Genomic DNA, 17943 nt, shown 5'->3' on the forward strand with positions numbered 1-17943 from the left:
TCCTCAGGCGAGCGAAAGGGCAGGCAGGACGTTGGGGGTTTCTGTGCCCAGTTGCTCCCTTTCTCTGAAAAAGCCTCGCCAGTTGTCAGGTTCCGTGCTAGTTCCTTGCAGTGGCCTCACTTGGGTCTGCTGGGAGCGAGATCAGTGCCTGGGCAGCTGTAGCTCCAAGGTCTGTCGTGTGGGCAAATGGAAGTCCCATCTCTGTGGCCTCTTCTTCCAGGCCCTGACCTCTTTTTGTGGGGTGCCCCAAGGGGCAGGGGCAGGGGCAGGGGCGGGTGCCTTTGTGACCCTTGTGGAGGGGCTCTGGGGCTCGGTGGCCTTGGATCTTTGCAGGTTGCTGTGGTATTCCGAGCTGGACTTGGGGGCGGGGTAGCTCCCTACCGCCCCTCACACCTGCAGCTCTGCACAGCCAGGACCAGGCGTCAGTCATTCAGGCCTGGCTGAGGTGGGTTCTTCTGCTTAGGTCAGCGGGCATCCACACCTGTGACACTGGCTTCTTGGCTTCTCCAGGGGGCCAGCTTTGCCTTCTCATTACTCATCCCGTGCCTGGCTGGGGTGCCTTGGGGATTTTTTGGCTGGCTTCAGAGGCCACGCTTCTTGTGGTGAGTTGCTTACAGGAGCTGATTACCCATGTACTCAAGCCATGGAAGGTGGCTCCCTACCTGAAACCTCGGGCCATGCGGGCCATGCGGGCCATTGCATATCTCTCTTCGGGCAGTGGGGCCGGTATCTCTGCTCCTCCAGAGTCTGGGCTGTTGCCCATCTGGCCCTGCCTGAGGCATCTGGGGCTGTATAGTGTAGCACTTGGCAGAGAGCTGTGGAGGAGAGCAGATGCCAGTGCCCATAGGCAGGAGGTGTGTGGTCCCATCTTCTGTTGTGTTTTATCGAGAGCTGCTTGAGGTCCAGTCTCCCAACCAGTCTGGATGCCAGAGGCCCCAGGAATGCTGGGCTGGTCACTCTCCAGTGACTGTACTTGGGGAGGAAGATCAAAGACAGTGATCTTGTTCTGCCGTCTGGAATTATTGGTTTGGCCAGTGGCAGAGCCTGGCTGGGCTGCGTCTCTTGTCTGTGGCCTTGTGGAGCTTCCTGACTGCCTGTTGTTTATTGCTCTGACACTGCCTGTTGCTCAGGCTGGGTTAGGAGTTGTGTCTTGTCTGTGTGCCTGGGATTCTCAGCATGGCCCTCATTGCCAGTGTGGCCCTTAAAGGTCAGCAGAGCTGGTGGCGGGACTCCTGGGCCGGGGCAGGCCCTGCTTGCTGCTGCTGCAGTGGGGCCCAGCCTGAAGGAAGGTGCGCCACCCATGGGAGCCTCTGTGGGACTCAGAGACTGAGGGGGTGACATCCTCCAGGCCCCCAGCAAGCGTTGGCGCCTCCTGGGAGCCTCATGCTGGCCAGGCCTGGGGATGCTCAGGTGGTAGGTGAGCACATGAACAAAGTTAAAACCAAGTAAGATGACGCAGGGACCCTGAGGGAGGTGTCGGGAAAGTCCTTCCGGAAAGACAGGGTGATTCTGATGAGGAGGCTGAGGGGCTCCACTGTGATTAGAACATGGGGTGGGGAGCAAGCCTGAAGGCATCCAGCTTCTCCATGGGGACCCTCTGGGGAGTACTGTGTGGCCCTAGAACTCACTCCTGAGCCCCATCCCAGGATCTCTCCTCTTGTGGAGGCTGTCTTTGTGTGCTATAGACACTGGGCACGCATCCTATTTCAAAGTGAAAGAAGCATCTCTTTGTGCCCCTTCCAATCCCAATCTATTTGTTATTCCTGTCCTGGGCTGAGATTTCTGAGCTCAGGGGCCACAGACCAGGCCTGCAGGGCTCAATCCTGGAAAGGCCCAGAGGTCTTGTCCTCCAGTCTGGGCTGGAGCCAGGTGGGAAGAGGCTGAGAGCTAATCCCCCTCTTCTCCGGCTTCTCCTAGACTTTGCAGAGTTTGTTTTCCTGGGTCTCTTCCTCACAGAGATGTCCCTGAAGATGTATGGCCTGGGGCCCAGAAGCTACTTCCGGTCCTCATTCAACTGCTTCGACTTTGGGGTGAGTAAGATCCTCACCAGAGATGCCGGCTAGGGGTCCAGGAGGGTCTAGCTGTATCCTTGCTTGAGAGTGCACACGGTCCCCTCCCACTAAGCTGTACCCAGTGTGAGCTGGGGTCTGTGCAGCAGGGCCCAGGTGGTTGAGGGTACTGTGACCCTGTGTGGGTCAAAAAGGCTTCCTATAGATGGTGAGGGGCCTTTGACAGAGGGGAGGCCTGTCCTTTTCGGGCCCTGACTTATGGGGGTTCCAGCCACAGTCTATTCCCCACCTTTACGACATCCTGCTTCCCATCCCCGACCCTGTCTGTAGGATCTTAAGATCACTGAAGGTGCTGTGACCCTCTGTATGCCTGGTACAGCAGTCTTTTAAATGTGCTGCTGTCCCATGGAGGGCTCAGTGTCCCCAACAGAGCTCAAGGGGACTGTGATCCTGAGTCTTTACTGTCCTACAGATCTGGCTGTGGGCAGCTTGGCACATGATTCAGGGGAGGACTGACAAGCCATGATGGTCCAGCCCTCCTCATGGGCCCGGCCTGGGTCCCTTCACCAATCTCTGTAGGTCAGGGAAGTTGCGAAGGCAGGTGTTCCCGAGACTCACTGGGACAGAGCCCAGGAAGTGGCACAGGCCTTCCCAGGCCAGCAGAGCATGTGGACACCTCTCTGGTGCTGAGCCCAGAGCCCAGGGAGGCGTTCTGACCCACTAGAGGTTGTCAGTGAGATGTGGCAATGCCCTCCCCGAGCGAGGCAGGCTCACTCACACCTCTGCAGAGTTCTCAGGAGCTGGCAGGGGGGGTGGGGGGGGGCCCTAAACGTAGGCAGAAGTAAAACTTCAACTTGAAAATTCAGTGTGACTTTGACTTTTTCTGTCAGTGGAGTTGATGGAACATTGTGTCCACGGCTTTGTTAAACCTTCGCAAGGACTCCCACTTTGTAGATGAGTAACTGGAGAGGTGGTGTGCTTGGCCCAAGGCTGCCCAGCTACTTTGTGGGGGAGGCAGCGTGGACCCAGGAGTGCTGGCTCTGGAGCAGCGGGTTTACACCACGCAAGGCTGCCTGATCTCTGTGGGGAAGGAGGGGTGGTGGCTGCCCAGGGCGTGCTTTGAGACATGGACACCTGCGTTTCTGAGACACACCTTCTTGTCCTTTGCCTTCTTAGTTACAGGGAAAGGCTGTAGTGCATAATAGGCCAGAGGAGATCCAAAGAGCTGAAGAGCTTTCAGAGAACCCTTAAACTTGTCCTTAAACTTGTAAATGTGTTTGTGTCTTCTGGTTTGAACTAACTGGATCCCAGGACATGGAATGACTTACACATAAGCTAACAGATTATTCCAAAGTTGAGCAGCATATAGCGTGTCTACTGGGTCACAGTTTTCCAGATCAGGAGTCCAGGTCTAGCTTGACTGAATGGCTGTGGCCCAGGGTTTCTCAAGGAGGTCACAGTCCCGCTGACAGCTGGACTGCGGTCATTTCAAGCCTGGATGAGGACTGGAGAATTTGCATTTAGGCTCATCACATGGCTGTTGATAGGACAGGACTCGGACGACCGGCCTCCAAGCTCGCTCACATGGTTGGTGGCAGGCCTCAATCTCGGTCTCATGAACGTCTCCCGATGCTGCTTGAGTGTCCTGACGACACGGCAGCTTGTGACCTGACAGAGAGACTGAGAGTACCCAAGACAGAAAACACAGGAACCCAGTCTCAGAGAGATGACCCATCAGTTTTGCCGTATTTTATTTGTTAGGAGTGGGTCACTTGGCCCAGCCCACATTTAACAGGGGTGGGGGATATTACCCAGGGACGTGAAACCCAGGAGGCAAGTGTCACTGGGGGCCATCTTAGAGGCTGCCTGCCGCAGTCCACCATCTGGCTCCCAGTGATTCTATCTTTCCTAGTGCAGATACAGCCACCTCCTCCTGCTTCCCCAGCCACATCCCATCATGGCGCCAGCTCAGAGTCTAGGGCTTCATCGCCCAAATCAGGCCAGGGTGGCTCCTCAAGGACAGCTGCTCGGTCCCTCTCCACCCATGGATCTGGTGAACTAAAGAGACGAGGTATCACCCACATGGTGGTGGGATGGACTTGGGTACCTGCCGTAGACGGTCATGTTCAGAGGGGACAGCAGGGTGCACAGGGAGTCCCTGGCCCACAGCAATTCTGGAATCCTGCTGGGAAAGTTTGGAGACACCAGGATAAGTTCTTAAGGGCTAGGAAGCCCCTTGGGCTTTTTGTTTTAGCCTCTGTGTCACCTTTCTTGTTCCAGAAAAGATAACATATGTTTTCAGCTAGACAGTTCTCTCAGCCTGCTTCCTACCAGTAGAATTTTGGGAACCCAAAGGCCTATTTTTTGTCTTGTACTGTCTCCGTCTCTTTCAACCCAAGCTGGTGATGTTCCTGCATAACTAAGTCTTCTCAGAGCATCGTGTGTATGTCATGAGTCTTCCTGGAATTCACCCCATTTGACAAAAGCTGTCCCTACGCTAGCGATCGGCCCTTCCCCACTGGGTGCCCGTGCTGAGCGGACTGAGACCGGGGCACATTTGGGCCCTGGAAGGCTTGCTGCTCAGTGGGCTGACGTGCGAGGTTCACCTCTATCTCCGTGGGGCTTCACATGGGACTGAACGGGGCTCTCAGGCTCCCGCAGTGTCACAGTCGTACCCCTGCCCTGGCTGTTTCTTTGCACTGTGCCGTTTCCTAATGTGGCACTATTTGCTGTCTGGAGAAGGGGAGCATTTCCAAAGCGGGCACGTCCTGGAGGACGGCACTTCCCTCTGCGTCTCTCTCTTCCCACCCTGACTGTGCAGCAAGAAGACCCCGGCAGCACCTCCAGACGCCTCGGAGGCCTCCTGGTTCACATGGCTCGCTTTCGTCTTTTCACATACCCGCGGGCGACCGTGTGGCCGAACTTCCTGGCAGTGCACAGCAGGGCTCCCTGTAGTTTCTTGCCAATGTCCTCGCTGTCCCCCAGACACCTATGTGAAGTGTTCACACTCCCTCGCTGTCCAGGACCCGTGGGTAGTGTGTTGAGGGCGCTGTGGGCTCTCGCTGACGTGCTGCTCAGGGCCCATTCTCTGGCTCCAAAACCCCGCCCACATCGTAGGGCTTATACGTAGAGTGTGCTCCGCTTCTGTCTCCAAAACGCGTATTGGTTTTTCTCGGTGTGTGACAAGTCGCCCCAAAGCTTAGTGGCTTAAAACAACAAACACTTGTTATCTCTCATCTTGGTGGGTCGGGAGTCACCGACTCCCGGTGGGTCGGGAGTCAGGTGCCACTTGACTGGGGCCCCCCAGCTGTCACTCTGCCACGAGGCTGCAGTCACCACAGGCTCTTTGGAGGCTGGGAGCTCATGCCTAAGCTGTCGCTCATGGCCGCCAGGCCTCAGTTCCTGGTCACGGGGGCCTCTCCTCATGTCCCACAACACGGCAGCTGGCTGCCCGCGGCAGAGCTGAGAGCATGGAGAAGGAAGCCAGTCTTTGGAACCGAATCTCAGAGGTGACAGCCCGTCACTTCTGTCACATTCTCTTTGCTCAAAGTGCGTCACTAGGTCCAACCCACCCTTGAGGGGACAAGGATATTCAAGGTTGGGGGAGACACCAAGTAGAGGGGAATCACTGTGGGCCATCTCAGGGGCCACCTGCATCAAGAACGAATGGGAACAAATTCTGAGGGTTAAGGGAAGACAGAAGTGCTAGAAGACTGGCAATAAGAATGTAGCTTTGGGAAACGGTGCTCACCAGCCCCAGACAAACATCTGGAGGCTGCGTGTGTGCTGTGAAAAATTGGTAGAGGTGCTCAGGGTCGCCAGGGACAGGTGGTGGCAAGCTGGTCCCACTGTAGTGCTGCCAGTGCCACAGCAGGCCCGTAGGCGTCGGGCTCCCTGGTGTTCTCTGACCCATGCGTTTGTGTTCGACGTGAGAGAGATGCAGAGCACGGCTGTGCGTTTGGGATGGCCCACAGCTTGTGCACCTGCCAGCACAGACGTACGGGTTAGTGGACCACGTTAAACTGTACGGGAGTCTCCAGTCATACCTCAGGGCCCTGGTCCTGGCACAGTCACCAGGTTCTCGGTGCCTGGGAGAACATGGACGTCAGGCTGATCTGATGCGGAGTTGGTCAGGAAACCGGTCGGCCTGCCCTCCCTCTACACCCTGTGTCCCCCTGGTATGCACGGGGTGGGAACGTCGGGGCGCAGGTGAGCACCAGGACTGGTGGGCGCAGGAGCTCAGTGTGAGGCGTGTACCTTGTGCTGCGGATGCTGGGAGTGATCCCGCCGCACACACGCGGAGACGCTTGCCTGCACAGGCCCGTGCGTGACACTCGCGTGCGTGTGCCTGAGGCCGACCCCGTCTGCACCACAGGTCATTGTGGGGAGCATCTTTGAAGTGGTCTGGGCCGCCATCAAGCCGGGAACCTCCTTCGGGATCAGCGTGCTGCGGGCACTCCGGTTGCTGCGGATCTTCAAAGTCACAAAGTATGTCACCTGTGTGCTCCTGGGTGGAGGTGGGGACGGGGAATGCAGGTCACGTGTGAGACTGGTCGACACAGCATGCTTGTTCCTAGGAATTCATGGTGCTGGCTTTGAACTCAGCCATCTGGAACCTCTTTTTGTGCTTATAATAATGGTTTAAATACAAAAGATGGGTATAAAACACCTGCCCAGCATGGCTGTGTCTTGGCCCTGGGGGCCTGTCTGTCCTCAGGGTTGTTCCTGACTTGCCGGCAGGATTCCTAGTTAGCCTGCTCCTCACAGTTTCATACCGTCCCCTCTTTTGAAACCAGAGTCCCATCTTTCAACCTTCAAAGTGTTACTTTGCTTCCTAGTTAAAGGGGAAATAGAAGCCATCAGATGGAAGTTTTTTTTTTTTTTTTAATCATCCTGGCCCCAAATCTGCCCACCTTCCCTGCAGCCCCCAGAGAGGGAGGGAGACCTCAGCTGACTTTGACCTTGTGACTTGAACCCCTGGTTCCCACACGGCTCCCGTTCCCAGGCCTGCTTTCTCCACCGTGTGCCTGACTTTGCCCTGTTTAGGCTGTGGCAAGAGGACAGTGACAGGCCTGTGTGTTCAGTTCTATTCCACTTGGTTCTTTATGTAACCCTGGACGCGACTTGCTGCATTTTGTCTCTGAGGGGGTGGGGCCCATGCGGAGGTGTGATGTAGTTATTGAGTGCTGGGCCTCTGTGCCAGGGTTCTAGTGGTGGGAAGACGGGGAACACCTCACCCACAGCTGTCTTTCCAACAGCAAAGGCTGCCGTGCCCTCAGCTGGTCTTAACTGTGGCCACACAGCACAGCAGGGACCTCATCTACCCAGAGTTTCTGGACTCCTGTGCCATCAGTATGTAGCCCACACATGCTCCAGCATGGATTTCCATGCAGTGTCCCCCGCAGCCTGGGCTCTAGGTCACCCCTCCAGTGGCCTCTCAGGACCCCACTGATCTTCCCAGGGTAGATGGGAGTTCTTTTGGTCTTTTCCAGTCTGTTTCAAATCCAAACCTAAGACCATTTGAGGACACGATGGTGTCACTGCAGGAGAGTTCTGGGCAAGAGCTTGGCCTAGCTGGGTCCACAAATGCCACTGGATGCCTCGTGCGGTCTGGTGTCAGTCCTCTGTTGCTTCCATGTGCATCGCTCTGGGAGGTGACCACGAGGTCTGCCTTCACCTTGGCTGAGGGGCCTGGTGTCTTAGGGGCTCCACTTCCTTCTGGAAACCAGATGGCCCCTGTCCTGAGGTGGGCCGGCTTTTCCAGAGTCTTCCAGCCCATCTGTGAACCCTTGAGTGCCCTAAAAGAGAATTCATGAAAGACAGGTGAGCCTCTGTGACATTGGCACCATTGAGGGCCCAGGGACGCCCAGGGGCAGGGTGCGCACAGGTGACTGATGTCTGTCCTGCCATCCCCACCTTTCCAGGGTGGTGGAACGGCATGTGCAGAGGCACAGAGGCATGTGGCATGTCTCCAGTGGCTGGAGGCCATGTGTCCTGGCCTCTCCTAGGGAGGAGCTCTCTGATGCTGGTGTGGGGTTGGACTCCCAGTCACTCAGTGAGTGAGCTGTCAACAGCCAGGCCACTAGCAGACTTCACTGGGGCCTGTGTGCTTGGGTCCAGTTGAATGAGAGGGACATGGTCTCTGACCTCCAGGAGCATATGAAGAGTGCGACGGAGGGGTGGGCATTGTGGGATGCCAGGAAATGGTCTCGCAGTGCTGCCCCCCTACCGCATGCTGTGTCCCAGACCCTTGGTGAGAGGGCATTGAGAGGGGTATTGGCACCGGGCTTACACCACCCATCACAGCGCTGAGGACCTGCTTGGTGCAGGCCAGGGGGCTGATTATGTTCTGGTGTGGCTCATTCTTGACTTGTGGTCTGAGCCCCGACTCAGACACCCGGAGGCTGCCTGGGTGTTGAGGGGTGGAGAGAGGTCAGACACCGTTCTGCTGGGCAAAGTGACAAGGGCAGGTTTGAGAGATGAGAGTGAGTCCAGCACTGGACACGGGCTCTTCACCTTCCCCCTGGAGCCCCTGGTGGAGGAATCTGGAACTCTAGAGAAGAGCTCTCGCTGCCCATCCAGGTGTGGGGCCCTTGGGGTTTAGAAGGTCTTGGAAGCCACAGGTGTGACAGTGAGAGTCCAGAGCGTGGCATCAGCGTGAGGGTCGGGCCTCGGCGGACATGGCCAGGTGCAGACAGACCCCATGTGCCCCGACAGGTACTGGAGCTCCCTGCGGAACCTGGTGGTGTCTCTGCTCAACTCCATGAAGTCTATCATCAGCCTCCTTTTCCTGCTGTTCCTGTTCATCGTGGTCTTTGCCCTGCTGGGCATGCAGCTGTTCGGGGGACAGTAAGTGGGTCCTAGGGGGCGTATGAGGCTGAGGGCCCCCACTGGGGAGGCAGAGCTGAACGCTGACGTGTTGCCCAGGCCCCTCCACCTGTCTTCCACCTGGAGGTCCCCCAGGAAGACAGTGGCTCCGAGCACACGGCCCATTCACAGCCTGGGACAGCATGGCATGCCAGAGTGCCCCTGGATCCTGATGAGGCTGCCTCCTCCCAAGACTTCTTATTTTCCTCAGGTTCAACTTTCAAGATGAGACCCCAACAACCAACTTTGATACCTTCCCCGCGGCCATCCTTACCGTCTTCCAGGTAAGGCTTCTGGTTCCCTCAGCTCTCCAGGTGCTGGGAAGGCAGCCTTCCCTGTCAGCCCCTTGCTGGTGCCTCAGCACAACCTGAATAGCCAACATTTCAGATAGAACTTTCCAGAAAATAGAAGAGAACAAGCAGGAGATGAGCATAGGGAGGTCTCCAGCGTGTAGGCCTCCAGTCCCTGGGTCCCTGCCACCAGATCTAGGAACTAGTTCTGGAGGGAAGCTGGGTGCTGTGATGCTGTCCCAACAAGCATGTGTAGGTCCCTGGGGGACCCAACTGTCTAGTGGCCATTGGACTTCAAGCCACCAACTTGTGTCTCAGCACCAGGACCTGGAGTCAAGGCTGTCTTTGACCCTTTGAGAATAAAACAGCAAAGCACTACCTAAGCTTCTCCCTCCTGTATGTCAGGTCCGGTGACCCTTCAGTTCTTTTTTGTGTCTGGACAACTTGGTCACCGTGACTCTTTGAGAAGCTCAGGCTCTTGGGCCATGTCCTCTGTGATGCAAACCTTGCATCAACTCAGGTGATCTCTGCCCTCTCAGAGGGTTCCCTTTTGAAGGGTTTAGCACTTTGTCCCCTTGCAGGGCTTTGGCAGCCCTGATGCCCCTGTGGCTGTCCTCACCTGTAGGAGGATGCCAAATGTCTCTGTCGTATGAACCTCCTTGGACACCATGCCTGTGATTGAGCAGGGTGGGGTGGGTTATTGTTTTGCCCATGATGACTCTTAGGGAAGCCCAAAAGGCCATGTGTGCTCAGGCCAGGGGCTCAGCTTGGACCCTTGGTCTCTGGGGCTACCCTTGGTCTCCAGATTAATGCCTCTAGCAGCGGGTGGTCATGACCTTTCCTGCACAGTGTGATCTGGTCAGTGATAGGAAGGAGTGCCTTCCTCCTGTGTGTCACCAGGGCTGCCCAGTGGGATCTTGAAAGGCAGGCAAGGCGAATTGGCAGGAGTGTGTTCCAGACACAGTAGCAGGAAGTGGAGGCTGGGGGCAGCGAAGGCACAAGGTTTGTGGCAGAAGGACTGGGGCTGGCAGAGGCCAGGTTGGGTGGGCCTTCCTTGCCAGGCCCAGAGGCTTTGGCTAGCAGGAGGTGGCACAGGGGCTCCCAAAGCAGGGAGGTGATGTGATTGACAGGGCTCTGCTTTGTTCGGTTTATTGCAACAGAACAGAAAGGAGCCGAATGAGGCTCATGGTGCTGGTGTGGGATAGAGGGGAAGAGGAGGTCAAAGCTAGGGGAAAAGATGGCTCTGGTTTAGACCTTAGAGCCCCTCTCGTCTGAACACAGCAATAAGCTAATAGATACATCTAGAAATTAAAAGGACCCAGCCACGCAGAAAACAAACTGTGGGTTGGAAGTGGAACAGTGATGAGAGATGAAGAGACCCGGGCGCCCGGAATGTGGTCTGTGCGAGGCAGGCGGGCTCGGTGTCAGAAGCATCCATGTGGCACTTGGTGTGTGGCCCTTTGAGGGGCAGAGGACCAGAGCTGAGAGAGAGCAAATATGGCCAGAGGAGGCTGAGAAGATCTCAAGGGCAGACAGCGGGCCAGGCCAGGCCTGTGTCTTCCATGGATGGTGCTGGACGGGGGCCTGAGACCCTAAGATGGGAGCTCCTGCTTCTGAATGGGGCTGGAGGGCAGAGGGAGAGCACATGGCCTCGTGGTGAACCTGTAGGCTGAACCCTGGTGAAGCTGACCCTACAGAAGAGGGCTGACAACATCTGTAGTCGGAAGGGGAGCTCACTGCTAACAAGACAGGAATAGCAGAAGAAATGCAGGAGACTTTGTGCCCAATGTGCTTGAGCGCTATAGAGTGTTAGAGCAAGAGCTCGTAACACATAACACAAAATTAAAACATAAAGTACCTAAGAACCAAGAACAGGTTAATACAAAAAAGAACTAAGCTGAAATCCTAGGAATGCAACAGATAGCTATAAATAAATAAAAAAAAAACAACCCAAAAGGTAAACTATACACTGGATATGACCCAAGAAAGGACGGGTGAGCCGGAAGATGTGGAGGAACTGAGCCAGCTGCACCATGTCGGGTGAGAGAGCCGACAGCAGTGTGGTTCCAGCCGAGTCCTAGAGCGTGTGTGTTCAGAGAGCTGAGCAGGGTGAGCGGAAGTCATGGCAAGCTTAGACATGTTGTGTTAAAGAGGAAATCTTAAAAACAACTCTAGAAAGAGATTCGCTACAGAAGAAGGACAGCCTGATGGCAGAAGGTTGGGGGAGTAACTTTGAAATACTGAGGAACAGCACCTGTCAGCCTGGAATGCCAACCCAGAGAGCCGAGGTTCAAGTGTGAGCTAGCACTGGAACGTTTAGATGCTAATACGGAGAGTCACTAACCCCCCGATTGCCGAAAGCACTGCAGACATGTATATATTTAGTAAAGCCAGTGACTTGGAAGAAAAAAAGAACATTATACTCACCAAGAAGAATTTAAAAATCTGAACTGTTTCAGAAGTTGAATAATTAAAAGCCTTCCCCCCTAAGCCACCATGTTCTAATTTTATGAGTGAATTCTACTAAATATTTAAGGAAGACATTATTCCAGTTTTATACACATGACTCCAGAGAAGATAAAAAGGAAGGCACCGAGCTCATCTTATGAGACTAGAATAACCTTGATATAAAAAACCATGACCGAATTAATGTGAATTTGCTTTATGATGAGTTACAGGCAGAGACTACAGGCAGGGGGAGTTGTCACACAAAGGAAACTTTTATTTGCGGTAAGTAAGGAGATCATGGGGAATAACTTCCAAAGCCATGACCCCCCATGTGGGGTGAATGTGTTCCTTTGATATGAATATTCAGGAAGGGGAGCTTTTGTCAACATATATAGAGGTGGGTATATGGTCACTCATGCACGCTCAGGAAACATGCCTGTACACGCATCATCTGCTATGCTAGTGAGAGTTGTGCTCCACCTCGGAAGGAGATTTTCACATTAGAAAGAGGTAGAGGGATAAAGGCAACCGCCTGCCGAGGTGGGAGTTCGTGACTGAGCTCAAGCTGGTCCAGGCTGGCTGAGCTCTTCCCGTTATTTGCCTCTGAAAAGTTAAGGCTAACGTTCATGTGAAGAAGAAGGGCGGCCAGTGGGGGTCTTGCTGGTGACACAACTAGATAAGGATAATACTAAAATAAAAATACAGGTTGTGATCACAAACCCAGAGAGAGAAGGGAAACAATGACTAATCAAATCTAGATTTGCTTACAAATTATCATTATGATCAACTTGAGTTAATCCAGAAATACAAGATGACTCAACATTAGAAAGTCTATTACTGGAATTCATCATCTTCGCCGATTAAAGGAGTAAAAAACCCTGTGTGATCAGAAAAACACCTGAACCCAACAAGAGCATGGCATAGAGTGAGAGAACAGAGAAGCAAGATTGGGAGATTGGTTCACTGTTGAGACTGTGTGGATTCATCATACTCTATGTGTGTCTGAAATACACTTTTTCTAAAAAAATGGAATCACATGATAAAACCCAACATTCCTTTCAAGTAAAAACTCTTAGCAGATTATGCTGGTACCAGTGGTTGTAGTGCAGTAGAACAAGAAAATGTGAAACAGTTTCTCTGGATTGGCAAGGAAGAAAGAATGTTCACAGTTGGAATATTTATATACACAGAAAACTTGAGCGTTGTAATTGCTGACAGTATGGGACAATTTGGTTATCCATAGAGCAAAACACGCAATTGGATCCTACTTTGCACCAGATTTGAAATCAGTTTGGATAGATTAAGACCTAAATGTGAAAAGCAAATTTGAAACTTTAGCAGTACATAGAGGAGTGTAATGGTACTAAACTCAAGGCAGGGGAAATCCTTCCTAAGATTGAAAAAGCACAGATCATAAAGGAAGAGTTTGACAAATTTGACTATTAAATAGAAATTTCTGTGCATCAAAAGATACTGTACAAATGTTTTTAAAAGTCATAAACTTGGGGCATCCATGTGGCTCTGTTAGTTAAGCATCCACCTTTGGCTCGGGTCATGATCTCGTGGTTCGTAGGTTCGAGTCCTGCATTGGGCTCTGTGCTGACAGCTCAGACCCTGGAGCCTGCTTCCGATTCTGTGTCTCCCTGTCTCTCTCTCTGCCCCTCCCCTGCTCTCTCTCTCTCTCTCTCTCACACACACATACACACACACTCTCTCTCTCTCTCTCTCTCTCTCTCTGTCTTTCAAAAATAAATAAACATTGAAAAAAATGTTCTTAATGTCATAAACTTGGAGAAGACATTTTCACAGTATTAGCAAATAGCCATCGAAGGGTTAGTGTCCAGAATATATCAAGAACTTCCACAAATCGAAAAGAAAAGACAAATAATGTAGTGGGAAAAGCAGAGTGTAACCAAGCATCTCACAGGAGAGGATGTCGGGCTGATGAGTGAGCCTGTAAGGACTATTACCAGCGTTCCTAGTAGTCAGGGAGATGCAAATTCAACCCATCTTGAGATAGCCTGCCTGTCTGTCAGTTTAGCAGAAATTAAACCCAATAATACCAGGTTTAGAGAAGATGTGGAGACATGCGGGTGACTTTATGCTGTTGCTGGGCTGATGGAACCACTTTGGAAAGTGATTTCATAAAACCTAATAACTAGAACTTACATATGAGTAGTTCCTGTTGTGGGTCTGTGCTCTGGAAAGTCTCCCACCCAATTGCACAAGGAGACACTTGTGAGACGTTGTAGCAACATTATTTATAATAGCAAACAGCTGGGAGTCACCACAAAGTTCATCAACAGGAGAATCGATGAGAAAAGTGTGTTGTGTTATTGTACAGCAGGAAAATGAATGACCTAGAATTAAATGTATTAACATGGATGAATCTCGCAAGTATATATTAAGCAAAAAAGAATAAGATTCAGAATAATACACAACATATGATACTATTTAAATAAGGATGAAAACATGCAAAACAGTATTGCTTATGGCATATATGCATGAAAGTATAAAAGCTTGTGTGGGAATGATAAATACCAGATTCAGGGTGTGCCGTGTCGCTGGGGGCTGGGCTGGGGGAATGGGAGGGGGGAGGGGGTTCCACTCAAGGAGTGCCACCTCCCTTTGAATGCTTCAGTTCTCAAGCCGGGGAGTGGGTACACGGAGGGTTGTTAAAATTTATTCATCATACCTTTTTGAACGTTTGAAATAGTACAGAAATAAAAAATAAAAGGACACAAAAAGATGAACTAAGTAGACATTAACCAAAAGAAAGCTGGTGTAATATTAACATCAGCCAGAATAGAAGTTAAGCCTTAGTAAAAATAAAGAAGTATATTACATAACGACGAAAAGAAGACAGCAATCCTGAATCTGCATGACCTACCAACACGGCCTAAAAATACACTGAGCAGAAACTGACAGAAGTACGTGGAAGTCCACATCTTATAAGAGGTTTATAATACATTTCTTTCAAACCATAGGATGAGGCTGACAGAAGATTAGAAACGATGCAGAAGAGCTTGTGAAAAACACGTCGGTTGACGTCTGTAGAACCCTGCACCCAGCTGCTAGATAACAAACCAAACAGTCATTATAGAGCATTTACAGAAATTGACCACGTGTTAGGTCACCCAGGAAATTCCTACAGATACTGAAGAATTGTTATCCGATGGGGCACATTCTAGATATAATTTAAATAAATAGAAATCATTAGTAGAAAGTTATTTGACATCTTCCCCACATTTGAAAGCTGACGGACCAAGTTAAAGAAAACATCAACAATGGATGTTATGAAATCCTTAGATGAACAATAATATCTAAGCTTACGGGATGAAGCTGAAGGAATACTTAGAGGAAAATGTATAATGTGAAATGCAATTATCAAAATAAAAGTGGGGCACCTGGGTGGCTCAGTTGGTTAAGCATCTGACTTTGGCTCAGGCCATGATCTCACGGTTCGTGGGTTCGAGCCCTGCATCGGGCTCTGTGCTGACAGGTCGGAGCCTGGCCCCTGCTTCGGAATCTGTGCCTCCCCCTTTGTCTGTTCCTCCCCCGCTCACACTCTATCGCTCTGTCTCTCTCAAAAATAAGCATTAAAAAAACCTTTTTTATAACAAATGAAAGAATGAAAATAAACTAGTTAAATACTCATCTTAAAAACCCAGAAAAGAGTCTCCAGTGATGGAGTCTAGAGGAGATGCACAGAAATGGCACCTTACAAGGGGAAAGAAAAGAAGGAAGATCAGGTCATCAGCCTTGGACCTCAGGTAGCTGAAGGAGAGAATGTGTGTGGTGTGTGCCACATCTTTGCTTCCTTCGATGACACTTTTGTCCGCGTCACCAGTCTTTCTGGCAAGGAAGCCATCTGCCGCGTGACTGGCGGGATGAGGGTGAAGGCAGACCAAGATGAGTCCTCTCCCTCCGCTGCCGTGTTGGCTGCCCAGGATGTAGCCCAGAGGTGTAAGGAGCTGGGCGTCACAGCTGTCCACATCAAACTCTGCAGGAGGAAATCCTCCTCTGCAGGAGGAAATCAAACCAAGACCCTTGGACATGGGGCCCAGTCAGCCCTCAGAGCCCTTGCCCCTCAGGAATGAAGATTGGGCGGATTGAGGATGTCACCCCCATCCCCTCCTATAGCAGGTCACTGTGATTGCCGTTTGTGAACAGGATTCCTCAAATTACTGTTAATAAATTGTCTTTATGCAAGCTAAAAAAAAAAACCCTAGAAAAGAGAACAGAGTAAAACCAAAAAAAGATTGAAAGCAGGAAAAAATGGTTAATAAGCAGACGTTAGTGACACAAAACTAAAACATCAAGAAAACAAAAATCATAAAAAGCTTGTTCTCAAGAAGACTAATAAAGTAGATGACACTGTAGCAAGACTGATCAAGGAAAAAAAAACACAAATAAAAAGTATAGCCCATAAAGGAGGTGTAACTACAGGAAAGGGAGACGTTTTTTTTTAAATTCGAAAGAATATTAGGCAAGACATTTGAAAACTAAGATGAAACATGCAGTTTTATAGGAAAACATCAAAGATTTAAACTGGCTTAAGAAGAAATGAAAAACCTGGATAATTTTATAACCATTAAAGAAAAGGGGTCTGTAGAGCTCTTTTCCTGCCCTGAGCCTGTCAGGTTATAAGGTGAGTCCTGCCAAGTGCATAAAATTCATTTGTGTTGCTTAGCACAAGACCAATATACAAAAATAGAGCTTTCCTATATGATCTGATCATTCAACTAGAAAATTTAATTAAAATGAAAGATTTCATTCACAGAGGCAACAAAAGCTGTAAGGCACCCAGAAATCTGCAAACAGAATGCAAGACTTTTATGGGTGAAATTATAACTTGTTATTAAAGGACCTACAGATCTGGTATTCAGGAAGTATATTTATAATGAGGAGGCCTTAACATGGTAAAGGTATCTGTTCTCCTAGTTCAAGCTATGAATTCAATGTAGTCCTGATGCAAATTCCAACAGGACTGTTTTTGGAATTCAGCATATTGATAATGTGGAAAAGTCGATGTCCAAGAATGGCCAAGACAATTCAGGAAGGAGGCATTTGCCTCACCACATGTCAAGAGTTTTTACGAAGCGACAGTGGGGAGCATCATGAGGTACATAGGCAAAATACCAGAAGACCAGACCAGAGAACCCGGAAACATGCCCAGGTAGGAAGCCGGTCTTAGGAGGAGGACGGCGTTATACCTCAAAGGGGACAGGATGTTTTAAAAAGTGGGTCTGTGAAAAGTGGCTTTCCACTGGGGAAAAATGTAGATCTTCATCCCCATGCATCCACAGAGCAGTTACCACAAACTCCAGTTGGATTAGAACCCTAGCTGAAAAATCAAACTTTAAAATGACTTGAAGAAAATGTAGGAGACTCTCTTTATGGCCTTCGGATGGAGAGGAATTTCTTAAATGAGGTTCAGAAAGCAGAAAGCACGAAGGAAACGGTGACACATTTGGCTGCATTGCCCTCTGTCATAAGACAGAAAGGAACTGAGAACATTTCCAGTAGCTCCTGCAGACAGAGGGCTAGTATGTGCAAGGACACGCACGCAAGTGTCACAGTCCGTGTGGGGAAGACGGGGTGTCCGAAACCTGAGACCATGGAGAAGGCCCCAGAAGATGACGCCCGATCAGCTTGCCTTCTCACCCCTCAGATGGGAACTGTGTCCACTACAGATGTAATTTAGAGTAAGCGATCCGGAAACCTTGTGAAGTCAGAGGCTGGCATGACCGGCTGCCTGGTGGTCTTAGTTTGCAGCGTTTACAGTGAAACTCTGTAGCAAAACACTGGAAACAGCTAAGGTGTGGTCAGGAGGCATGTGGGTGGATGCCTGAAGGGTCACAGTAGGGGACATGAATAAGTGGACATGTGTGTATCACATGGATAAACTTCAAACATATATTGGATGGGGACAGCAAGTTGAAGAATGATGTGTGTAGTATGATACCTTCCTGTGTGTGTTTAAAACACACATGTTTTATATAAAACACACATATTTTATTTATAGATACGTGCATGTCACATGGGTAGAACTCTATTGACACGGTTCCTCACCAGTTTGTGAGTGGGGTCGTCTGTCAGGAGTGATTGTGGGCAGCGATGCCAGTGGGACAGATTGAGCAGTGTCTATTTTTTTTTTTAAATTAATGTTTATTTTTGACAGAGAGAGGGACAGAGTGTGAGCAGGGGAGGGGCAGAGAGAGGGGGAGACACAGAATCCAAAGCAGGCTCTAGGCTCTGAGCTGTCAGCACAGAACCCGACGCGGGGCTCCAACTCACAACCTGTGAGATCATGACCTGAGCTGGAG

The 17943-nt window shown here is 50.9% G+C and overlaps 1 protein-coding gene and 1 pseudogene across 12 annotated transcripts in view; both read left to right on the forward strand.

The window, feature by feature from the left end:
- Window positions 1-17943, forward strand: part of CACNA1B (calcium voltage-gated channel subunit alpha1 B) — a 191756-nt gene that overhangs the window by 67760 nt on the left and 106053 nt on the right. For all 12 annotated transcript variants that reach the window (XM_043566709.1, XM_043566698.1, XM_043566701.1 and 9 more), the window contains exons 12-15: window positions 1918-2030; window positions 6385-6497; window positions 8727-8858; window positions 9088-9160. In XM_043566709.1, the coding sequence (XP_043422644.1) occupies window positions 1918-2030; window positions 6385-6497; window positions 8727-8858; window positions 9088-9160 (431 nt within the window). The remainder of the gene's footprint in view (window positions 1-1917; window positions 2031-6384; window positions 6498-8726; window positions 8859-9087; window positions 9161-17943) is intronic.
- Window positions 14189-15758, forward strand: LOC122475104 (annotated as a pseudogene).

This window comes from Prionailurus bengalensis, chromosome D4, assembly GCF_016509475.1.
Source record: "Prionailurus bengalensis isolate Pbe53 chromosome D4, Fcat_Pben_1.1_paternal_pri, whole genome shotgun sequence".
NCBI lineage: Eukaryota > Metazoa > Chordata > Mammalia > Carnivora > Felidae > Prionailurus > Prionailurus bengalensis.